The 12006-nt window shown below is 30.4% G+C and overlaps 1 protein-coding gene and 3 non-coding genes across 5 annotated transcripts; all 4 read left to right on the top strand.

The window, feature by feature from the left end:
- Window positions 1–368: 368 nt before the first annotated feature.
- On the top strand, window positions 369–5134 carry LOC111878737 (uncharacterized). 2 transcript variants are annotated; one of them, XM_023875241.2, is made up of 9 exons: window positions 369–1061; window positions 1958–2143; window positions 2217–2309; window positions 2399–2581; window positions 2663–2765; window positions 3186–3374; window positions 3467–4197; window positions 4318–4625; window positions 4723–5134. In XM_023875241.2, exons 1-9 carry the CDS (start codon window positions 837–839, stop codon window positions 4781–4783), a joined length of 2079 nt encoding a protein of 692 aa, XP_023731009.1. In that variant the 5' UTR covers window positions 369–836; the 3' UTR covers window positions 4784–5134. The 2 variants fall into 2 exon arrangements, with proteins under 2 accessions (XP_023731009.1, XP_023731010.1); XM_023875242.3 differs by having other exon boundaries at window positions 370–1061; window positions 3189–3374.
- A 595-nt stretch (window positions 5135–5729) lies between these two features.
- TRNAG-GCC (transfer RNA glycine (anticodon GCC)) lies at window positions 5730–5800 on the top strand. The gene has a single exon. It is a non-coding gene; the product is annotated as a tRNA-Gly (tRNA).
- A 1036-nt stretch (window positions 5801–6836) lies between these two features.
- Window positions 6837–6907, top strand: TRNAG-GCC (transfer RNA glycine (anticodon GCC)). The gene has a single exon. It is a non-coding gene; the product is annotated as a tRNA-Gly (tRNA).
- Window positions 6908–6914: 7 nt separating this feature from the next.
- Window positions 6915–7000, top strand: LOC111878797 (small nucleolar RNA snoR114). Its single transcript, XR_002845936.1, has one exon. It is a non-coding gene; the product is annotated as a small nucleolar RNA snoR114 (small nucleolar RNA).
- The last annotated feature ends 5006 nt before the right edge of the window (window positions 7001–12006 follow it).

Here is a 12006-nt window from a genome sequence, read left to right as displayed (position 1 = left end):
ATTTTGACCAGATTACATGAAAATTTTCAATAATCTAGTCAAATACTTATACTTAATCTTAACCAAATTACATGAAAATTTTCCTACTATTGTACTTGTAAACAATAAATAATATATTGTTATATTTATATTTAGTAATAATATATTTTGCAATAATTGAAAATTTTGACAAATTATGATGCTATTTTTCGCCATCAACCGCAAATTATGTTGTCACTCTATCATCATTTTTTAGGATGATTATTGTAATTAAAAAAAAAAAAAAAAAAAAAAAAAAAAAAAAGAAGGATAAGACAGTAAGAGTAAGGTAACTAATACTCTAGGGGTTGCATTTCGCGAAATTTCTCATCAGATTATAAATTGTAAAAGAACACATGCTCTTTGCTAATTGCTCTAAAATTATCCCTTCGCTTCCAGGGCGTCGCGTATCGTGCTCGGTTCAGAGATCGATACATAACATACATAAAGAGACAATATATTTAACCTATGCGTACACTTTCTGTATATCTCTATATCCATGTCAGAGTAACCGACGAAGAAGAAAAGATCGAGAGGTGAGCCTTCTGGATTTGGGCTCTATAGATAAGCGTATACACAACATAGAGAATTCCGTGTGTATTCTTTCTCCATAAACCCTTCAAACCTTTTTCCAAATTTTCCTTGTTTTCCCCTCAATTTTGCTTCCGATTCTACAATCATGGTTTTGCTATCACATTCAAAACCCCCTTTTCTGTGCGAATTTCGGGGAATTTGACTGATATTTCCAAGGGTTTTTGCGTTACCATAAATATACGATACACCTATATCTTTTTTCATTTCCTCTTGGTTCTTTTTGAATGGGCGATCTTGCTATGGAAGAGGATCGCCCGTTTTCGCCCACGTTTGCCGCACCATTGTCTAATCCGGATCCGAATTCGATTCGGGCGGAGACTTGGGTTTTAGCTGAAGACCCGGTTCGGGAAGTGTTGAATTGCATCCACCCGACTTTGGATTCTGATGAGAAGAGGAAAGACGTGATTGAATACGTGCAGAAGCTCATCAGATGCAATCTCCGATTAGAGGTTAATTAGACTCAGTTACTCCATAATTTCTTGTTTTTATGCTTCATTTTGCATGCGTAAATCTTGTCCGTCATCCGTGTTCTGGGTTATACCGTTTATAATGAACTTTGATCTGATTGCGCATACTATTTCTTTAATCATTTTGATTATATTCTTCGAGTTGCTTCTGAAGCTAAACATCGAAACACCCCCTTGTTGCAAGTGTTATATGTTCAATCGCGAAGCTGTTATGTAGCTATGTAATTGATGTTTAAGCGACTGGATTGAAGTCTAGAACAATTGATATTCTCTGTTTGAGTCCACTTGTATTTTTAGCATTTTTTGATGCGTATTGTTCATTATCTTGTTCGTGACTTTGGTATTTAGTCTTAGAAGACAAGTGTTTCTTTCAAGTTGCATTCTTAGATTTTACTGACAAGTTATGGAATCCACAGTTAAAAAAGAATTTGATTGATCATATAACATGCCCAAGAATCTCAGAAAGCAATATGAGAATTTTGCTTATAGCTTGATGCTATCGTTGCATATTCTTCTCCTGAAATGAAAATTGAGTGAAAAGAAAAAAACTTTATACTCATCTAATCTTGAATTAATTCAAGGAACAGTGAACATATATCTCTTGTATTATATGTTTTCTTTCCCTGTTTCTTGTTTCACTGTTTAATTTTAACCTTTTGCTACATCACACGACTCTGTTGTTTTTTGTATCCTATTTTTTGGCTTTACTTGGGTTATTTCAAGAAATGGTTCATGATATCTTTTTCTATTCTATTTTTATTGTTTTCTCATCCATTTTCTTGTTTCGTTAATGTATTTTAACTTTTTGGTACATTACACATCCTTCTTTTATGGATCATATCTTTTTGATCTAACTTTTGGTGGTGCACTTGTTATAGGTATTCCCATATGGTTCAGTGCCACTCAAGACTTATCTGCCTGATGGAGACATTGATCTAACAGTCCTTAGTACTCCTAACTTGGATGAAAATTTGCCTCGTGAAGTTCTTCGTGTTCTTCAAGAAGAAGAGCAGAATGGAAACACTGAGTTTATACTGAAGGATACCCAATTCATCGATGCTGAGGTAATCTAATCCTCATAGCTTTATCACTTTCTTTTATGTGAAAATGACTAAAAAACCGATTTTTTATTGGCAGGTGAAGCTCGTGAAATGCCTTGTTCAAGACATTGTCATAGATATATCATTTAATCAGCTGGGTGGACTTTGTACATTGTGTTTTCTTGAACAGGTATCATCTTATTATGCTTTATGTCAAATTTTTAACATCATCATTCTTGATTATTTAAAATTTGAACCTTTCTTGAATCTTTGATGCAGGTTGATCGCCTTGTTGGCAAAGATCATCTTTTTAAACGCAGTATTATTTTGATAAAAGCATGGTGTTACTATGAAAGTCGTATACTTGGGGCTCATCATGGGTTAATTTCTACTTATGCATTGGAAACTTTAGTCCTATACATATTCCATGTCTTCAATGCATCTCTAAATAGCCCCACAGAGGTAATAATAAAATCTCTTCCCTTTATTTCATACTAAATCATAGTTCAATTCCACCAATCATCTATTTTTGCCCCTTTTTAGGTTCTCTACAGATTTTTGGATTATTATAGCAAGTTTGACTGGGATGAATATTGCATTAGTTTGGATGGTCCGGTTTCCAAATCTTCAATGCCTGACTTTTCTGGTAAGAAATATATAAAGTTTTCAAATTTCAATCCATTTATGTGAAAAACAGGTCATTGTTTTGTAATCATATTAAACATAGGATTAAATTCAAGAAATTTCAAGGTACCTTCATTTATGTGTTTATTACAGTATCTTTCTCTTACAGTGTTTTACTTTGAAAAAAATATAGCAATGTCATCCAAATAGTACAATGCTGTAATAGAAAGAAATGAAAGTATGATGCAATAATAAACAGATATATGAAAGAACAGTTTTATTTGTTGCATTTAGCTCTTAAACACACTAATCATGTATGAAGTTAAAAAAAATGGACAAAAAGTGTTGGTGGGTCAAGCCAACCCGTTTTGACCCATTAACCTCCCTCCCGACCCACCCGTTTTCCCACCTATATATGTTGGTGATTCTCTCTCTTTGTCAGCAGCTGAAACCCCAGAAAACCAAGGAACGGATGTTTTGCTAACTGGGGAATTCAGGAAGAATTGTATGGACATGTTCATAGTGCCTTCTAAGGGGCTTGAGACAGATCAACGAGCTTTTACCCTAAAGCATCTCAACATAATTGATCCCTTGAAAGAAAACAACAATCTTGGACGTAGTGTCCACAGAGGTAAAACAAACACTTCTTTCTTCAAGTTTATTTATTTAGTTTAAAAAATATATACGAAAAAAAATCATTTCATTTTCTTCACCTCATTGCAGGAAATTATTATCGGATACGGAGTGCATTTAGATTCGGGGCTAAAAAACTGGGTCGGATTCTCGAATCAAACAGCAATATGAATATCGGAGATGAAATCAAAAAGTTTTTTACAAACACATTGCAAAGGCACAAACCGAAATACGGGCCCGGCTTTACATACGGTGGTGTCAAAGGGCTTGGCAATTTGTCCATATCGTCCCTGAGTGAAGCTGCTTATTACGAGGATGACATGTATTCGAGATTCTCAAATGGCGATTTTGATGACAAGGATTATCCCATTCCCAACTTAGCTGAAAACAAGGTGTCGGATCTTGAGCTATGGATGGAAAGAAGCGAGTCCCAGATCGTGGATGGAGATACCCTTTGCTTATGTTTCGATAAAAACGGGTCGGTGGAAAACGGGTCGGATAATTTGTCGATTGGGGAAACGGAGTTATTGAACCCGTTTTCGGATCTTACAGGGGACTATGATGCACATATAAGGAATCTGTTATATGGTCAAGGCTGCCATGGTTATGCCTTGTCTACATCTATGGTTCGGGCCACTCCCACTCCCAGTCCTCCTACTTCACCTTATGAAAAAAAGAACCACCCGTGGGACCCACCACGCTCCGTAATGCCCTTCCAGCCAAACACAAATGGTGTAGTGATGGGACACCCGGCCCCACAGTATCTCAGTTACCAGCCCAATGCTGCGTTACGTGGGACCGGGCTGTACATCCCTGTTATGGTATGTTTTTTTTTGGGAATGTAGTTTGTTTCACTTATAATAATGATAATAATAAACAAATTAATGAAAGCACATTGAAATAATGTAATTAGCTGTTGGTTTATATCTATTATGTTTCAGAATAGCAGTAATTCATCAACTAAGGAGAAACGGTCACCTACAAGAGGGGGAAGAGGAGGAGGTAGGAGCCGTGGGCCACCACCGTCCAATGGTCAGGTGCCACGTGGTCGGGGTGGTGAAACCAAAATGGTAGTGGAACCTAATAATAATAATCAAATACGGTCTCCAAGACAAGGTGGACGTGTTGACCAGGTCAACGGTGGTATTGTAAACCAACCAAGGAAACTCGAGTTTGGATCTTTTCGGTCTATCCCAGAGACTCCACAAACCCCAAAAAAACTGGATGCGAATGCCACAAAACAGGGAAGGTAATTTGAAAAAAATTAATTAATTTTTTTTTTTTACAATATTCGTGGATAGTGGGTCTCTGATAATTTTTACATTATTTTTTTTTTGTACTTTCAGGATCGGAGAGAATTCATTCCATCTCAAGAACGAAGACGAGTTTCCTCCTTTATCTTCCTAGAGAACATGTATAAAAAAAGAAGGAAAGCGGGATAAGTTTTAGATATATGCTGCTAATATAACTGATCTTAGGAAGGAAATCGAACCTTTTTTCCTAGTTTTGAGTTCGGGTTATCTATGGAACGTTTTGTTTTGTTTTTTTTTTTTTTTTTGGGTTGTTGTGGTATAATGTAGAGAGATAAGAGAGGGTTAAAAAAGGTCGAGAAGTTGAAAAAAGGAGACTTTTGTTGACTATGTTTTCTAGTGGGTTGGTTTTTTGTGCTTATGTCAGCTGCCTTAACTGCTGGTTTTGGTTTTGAAACTTGAACCCCTTTTTAGTTTTTATTATTAAGTTTGTAAATTATTTGTAAAATGGTCCTGGTGAGTTAGCTAATAGTTTCTACTTTTTAGTATGGATAATTTTATAAATGATATAACTTTAATGATTAAATCTGATTATATATTTTATATATTGTATGCATATGAATTTGATTCATATAATACTTTTGACCGGTTTGATAGAATTATTCTAAATTTTATGCATCCGGAAAATGCTATCCACTTTGGACTTTGTGTTCAAGGAATTAAATGGTTCATTCTACTACTCACTAATACAAGTATAGAACATGTATTTGAATTTAAATACAGGCCAAATGGATAAATATATTGAATGTCTTTGTATTTTTTAAGTATTTGGGTAGCAAAGTATTTATTCTGATTTAAAAAATAAAAAAGAAAAAAAATTTAGTGATTAATATTTAAAACTATGGATACGTAAATAACTTTGCTTTCTAAGTTGCTTTTTTTTTTTAATTAAAGTCCCCACTTTCAAAAATTTGTAATGTATTACTCCTAAATAATCATATAATATGAGGTGACTTTATCCAAGTCCAAAATACGGTGTGGTTTTGTTAGTTCTTATTTTCTTATGATAAATATAATTTACAAAGACGCATACCAAACACAAAGCACCAGTGGTCTAGTGGTAGAGTAGTACCCTGCCACGGTACAGACCCGGGTTCGATTCCCGGCTGGTGCAATATTTGCAATGAAGAAAACTGCGCTGTTATGTAATGTTGGGTCATTACAGCTATCCCGATTAATTCGGAATACTTGCGCATCCGAGCAACATTTTTTTCAAAATTCTTATTTTCCAAACTTAGCGTTCTGAAATGATAAACACAACACAATCACTTTCATGGCCGCTACATGTAGCTCTCTAAGAAGATGAGCGACACATAAGGCATCCTATTTCAACAGTCATGTTTGTGATTACACTATACTCAAATTAACTATTGTAGCAAGTCACCGTTGGTTGCTTGGCACTCAAGGAAATAAGATCTCCGCCAAGAAAGATAGAGTACACATAAGTGGGCCTTCGAGTTTCATGACAACTAGCCTAGTCCATACCGTTAGTTTGACAAATTTTCCTATAAATTTTTTAGTTAACCGACACTTTTTATCATTTTCTTGAATCGATCATTTATTTTGGGTTTATGAAAATTGTGACTACATTGGAATATTGGATGCTCGTTAGTAGTAAGCTCATAGTCTCATACTGCTACTACTACTACCCGCTACTACTAATTAGTATAAAATTCATATATACGTGAAAATTTTCTATTATTGTAACTGAGTCTTTAGAAGGAAACATAAAATTCAAAGTTTTTTTTTTTTTTTTTTTTTTTCAATTGAGATATTTAGTTGGTCCTCATTTGTATAAACACGCTTGTTAACTTAAACTTATTATTTTTTGATGTTAGTAACAAGTACATATTCTGCGTGGATATATTTGGTAGATGTCATCCAAAGTGTGAATGAGCCAAGTATTAGGCAATATGGCATATAATATGACTAATATGAGAGGCCAACAAATTAGGAAAAAAAGAAGACCACACACCAAAGTTAGGGAATAATTCCATATGAGGTCCGATTCTGACCATTGCTGTTCAACGGCTCATGTTTCACAGTAAGGGTCGATGTGTTTGACTCTCTGAGTTTGGTAAACATGTTCTACTTCATTTAATAGCAATCGTATTGATGTAAACTATTTTCCTCAAAACCTAACAAACGAAGCACCAGTGGTCTAGTGGTAGAATAGTACCCTGCCACGGTACAGACCCGGGTTCGATTCCCGGCTGGTGCATCTAAGATTGCTGTGATGATATCTGCGCTAGTTATGATGATGGGGTTTATCACGTTCTTTCGAATTATTCGAAAAAATGGCGTTTCTGAGCAAGTCTTATTTTTTTAGCAAAAATTAAACATTTTCTCAAACTATTTTCTCCCTTATATACAAAACATTTATTAACACAGCTTTACACAAGAAATAACATATAAAGGTGTTTAAATTTGATCAAATTCGTAATTCGTCTTTGAGTTTCGGGTACTTATCAATCTGAACAATAGATGTATGTTTGGATTTGTAATTTTTGTATGGAAATGCTCTTTTTAAGTTTTTGTGTATTTAAATTGGTTTTCTTTATTGTTTGATTATTTGTTTTTCAGTAATGCTCTATTTTTGGTTTATTGTAATTGAAATAAAATTTGAGCAATACATTTCGATTGATTTTTGGTTTGTTTGAAGAAAATTTAAATTAAGCAAGCTGCGAAATACAAAATCTAAACTGATTAACAACATGGATTTCTCCAAATAGCCCTACAATAAAAACAAACTTTTATGTTCAAATTATTTAATCAGGTAATTTGGATATACTATATAGTTTATATAATCATATTTTCGGATTGTTTTTTACCAAACTAAATTATTATTTTAGTTTTTTTATTGGTTTTGGTTGTTATGGCAAATAGTCTAAAGAAACCGAATTACAGTTATTTATTTATTTGAACAAATGTCATAAAAACCCTTAAGTTTACAGGTTACCATGATACTCCATTTAACTTTGCAAAAACCCTTAAGTTTACAAATTTTTTTTTTTTTTTTTTTTTTTTTTTTTCTAAATGTTTTCTCTTAAGTTTATATATATATATATATATATATATATATATATATATATATATACACACACACACACACACACACATACATTATGCTTTTACCCTAAGTATTTTTTTCATAATATTTGTAATAATACAGAAAAATCGTATTTGTATATGAAAAAAAATATTTAATTAAATATTGTATTTACGTTCTTTTTAAACGTTATTTCTTTATATATATATATATATATATATATATATATATATATATATATATATATATATATATCATATCATATCATATCATACTATATTATAAAGGAAACATTTTTCCTTTCACCATATTCATTTGAAACTCCCATGACTTTTCAATTTCTTTCTAATAATAATTTTAAGTTGGTTAATAATGTTAAATAAATCTCAAACCTAAAGTGTAACCGTATATAAACTAAATTTCAATATTAAAATAATATATTTACTTCTGCTTATAAAGTTATGTTTTCTAACTTTTAACATATTATACTTACTTTATTAGTTTTAATATATTGTTCGATGTAAACCATTATCATTTTAAAGATATAATTTTGGAACAATTTGTCTAAAATACTAAAATTATTAATTTGAATATAACATTACATGGTCAACTTATATATAAATTTTAGTTTAACTTAAACAATCCAAAGAATATTTTGTAAATAGTTAATAGTGATTAGTTGTAGAGTCTTTCTAATAATGATTATAAGTTGGTTGATAAGGTTAAACAAATATCAAACCTAATGTATAATCATAAATATACTAAATTTCAATTTTAAAATAATCTTTTTACTTTTACTTATAAAGTTATGTCTTTAACTTTTAACATATTATACTTAATTTATTAGATTTAATATGTTGTTGTATATATACCCATTATTAGTTTAAAGCTACAAATTTTGAACAATTTAGAAAAAATACTTAAATTGTTAATTTAAATATAACATTACAATGTCATCTTAAATATAAATTCCAGTTCCACTTAAAAAATCAAAGAATATTTTGTAAGTAGTTAAAAGTGATAAGTTGTAGTGATAATTACAAAAACTAAATTGTAATCTCAATTTAACTAAAATATTTCCTAAATATATTTTTATAATCGTTAAAAGTTTTCAAATAAGTAGTTTAAAATAATTTACAATAACAATAGTTAAAAATAACTCTATATAAATGATTATATTGTTACCTTTAAAATCAAAAAACAATATTTGATATTTTAAATAATTATAATAATAGAAATTAAAACATTAAGCAAACAAATTTTAAGAAATTAATTAACAATAACAACTATAAATAACATTAAACCATATATTATATTTAATTTTATTCATGTGTAACTCACAGGTAGAAGTCATTCAAACGATAGAGATGATGCAGTTATAATAAATGTATATATTATAATATAATTCAAAATAATTAATATATTATATCAATTTAGTATACGAATTGTTATATCAAATTTAACAGCAATTTTATTACTATATTTAAAAAAAACATATATTTTTAAAGACTTCAACTATATAGGTGTTTCTGCGCAACGCGCGGACATTCTCCTAGTGTGTGTGTGTGTGTATATATATATATATATATATATATATATATATATATATATATATATATATATATATATATATATATATATATATATATATAGAGAGAGAGAGAGAGAGCTAGGTTCAAATGTTTCTAACAACAATTGTGTTCCTAAATGCACCGATCACAATTTAGCAAATGATTAAATAATTAATTAAATCAAAAAGGGTATTTCTGGTTTTTTGCACTTGAAATTAAGGAAACAAAATAAATATAAATTAGGAAACTAATAATTATTTTTGATTCACATCCATTATTTAAGAAGGGAAGAACTAGATTTAGCACAACCCTAAACCACGTCTACATTCTTCATCTTCAATTGTCGGCTACCATCATCACGCCTCCCTGGTGATTTTTGATGACTCCCGCTCTATCTTTGATCATCTTTAGCCTCTATCTCCAATCAAATCGATTAAGACTTAACACATCAACGGTAAGTCTATTTTTCTATGTTAAAACTGTAATTAATTCAGAAAATATGTTTGTGTTATAAATTCTTCTCAAATCCATCTACTTGAGCACCTTCTCCTATCACGTTTCATGGAGGATTTCGATTTTTTTGTATGGTAGATTGTTCTTGATTTTCCATTTGTTCTCGATACTTGATTGTTCTTAATTTCCATTTGTTTTGATACTTGATTGTTCTAATTTGGCTTGTTTGATAATAATGTCTGACAATTATTTGTTGAAATGTCTGAAAGAGAATCTAAAGAATTTAACCTTGTGGTATGCATTCTGTCAGAATTACTAGCAACACATGTTTTATGTAATTGTAAAAAAAGGTAATTAATTTGTCTGTGTATTATTTTGGTTCAATTTGTGAATTTGAATTCCAATTTCTATTGTCCCTCATTATTGTATATTTGAAATCTAAAATTATATTAGCAGTAAATACGATACTTTTGAATGTATTCTATGTATTCTGCCAGAATAAAATCTATGTATTCTGTGAGAATGTATTCTATGTATTCTGTCATATTCTATGTATTCTACCAGAATACATAAAGTGATAGTTAATTGCAAGTAACATGTTTTTAACCAGTTTTGTTGTATTTGTGATAGGAATGGCTAGAAGACCTAATAAGAATAACTTGAAGAATGAATACATTTTGATCATACTCACAATTTAAGAATGATGTTATTTTGTAAGAATTTTATTCATTTTTGTTGATATTCTTTTAGAATATGTATAATTATATTAAAATATATAAGACTTTTAGTCTATAAGAATATGTATGAATTTGTATTTAAGTTTTAATGTATAAGAATATATTATAATGTTGTTATTTTCCAACCTCGGCTTCAAGAATTTTGTTATTCTTCAATAATATTCTAATATAATAAAATTCTGAAAGAACATCATTCTAACAAAAAAATATTCTGACAGAATAAAATCGGTTATGTTTACAAATTACGTTAGAATTAAAATTGAATTACTTATAAAAATTCAGATTTTTAAAATTAGGAGAATTAATTATCCCTAAAAATCCGAAAATTTCCTTTTATAAATATAGCTAATAATCCAAAATACCCTTTTGCTATAATTTGTGTGATTATATGGTACATGTTATCCCATTGTAATATCATACACTCTTAAATCATGTCCATTGATTAATTCCATGTGTTGGTCCAGACTTGTGCATTCTAGCACACAATAGTTATAAAAACAAAATAACCTAAGTCTCTCTCTCTCTCTCTCTCTCTCTCTTTATATATATATATATATATATATTCAGACACACAGAGACATACATATTTTTTACGTGTTTAGACGTACAAATAAGTATTTTTACCTTTTTATAAGTATATACATATATTTTTAGATGTGTAAATATGTATTTTTATATTTTTTTAGAAGTATAAATAAACTTTTAGAAGTATAAATATGTATTTAAAAGTATATATACATATTAGTATTTCTAGAAATATAAAAATATCTATTTATACTTTTAAAAACTATATAAAATCCGTATTTATAATTCTAAAAATAATATTTTATGTTTTAAATGGTATAACCAGACAAAAAAGTCCATATATGTGTGTATATATATATATATATATATATATATATATATATATATATATATATATATATATATATATATATAGTGTAACGTTCGGTTTACAGGTAAATTTTTTAAACTTATAAGTGCTATTCATTTTTGCGTGGTGGCCTAGTATGCTGGGCGTAATTGAGGTATACTGATGAATCTTGGACACGAGGTTTTCCCCCTAGTACGCTGAGCGTACCTAGCATACGTTTGGCGTACTTGAGCCAGGGGTAAACCCTAAAATTTAGGGTTTGGACCCTATTTAAGCACCTTATAACCTCAAGACCCCTTCTATTATCATCCTCTTTCATCCCAAAGCAACTTCCACGCAACCCTAATCCTTTTTTAGAGAATATTGAGCCTTATGTGTGTTTTTGGTGTGTGTTTGGTGCATCTTGAAGAAAGAAGAACCCTTTCGAGAAGCTCTTGTTGATTTGAAGGTTGTGGATAAAGAATCTATTCACCTTCTTCATCTTCCAAAAGGTATAAAGTCTAAATCTTGGTGATTCTTTGTTTAGATCTAAAGCTAGTTAGGGTTTTTGGCATATTTTGGTCCCTTGAGTTGATTTATGAGAGTATAAGTTACTCTAGAAGCTTAGAATAATAGATCTTGATGTTTTTGAGGCCC

Source organism: Lactuca sativa, chromosome 5 (genome assembly GCF_002870075.4).
Source record: "Lactuca sativa cultivar Salinas chromosome 5, Lsat_Salinas_v11, whole genome shotgun sequence".
NCBI classification, from domain to species: domain Eukaryota; kingdom Viridiplantae; phylum Streptophyta; class Magnoliopsida; order Asterales; family Asteraceae; genus Lactuca; species Lactuca sativa.
This window is presented reverse-complemented; position numbering and strand designations above follow the sequence as displayed.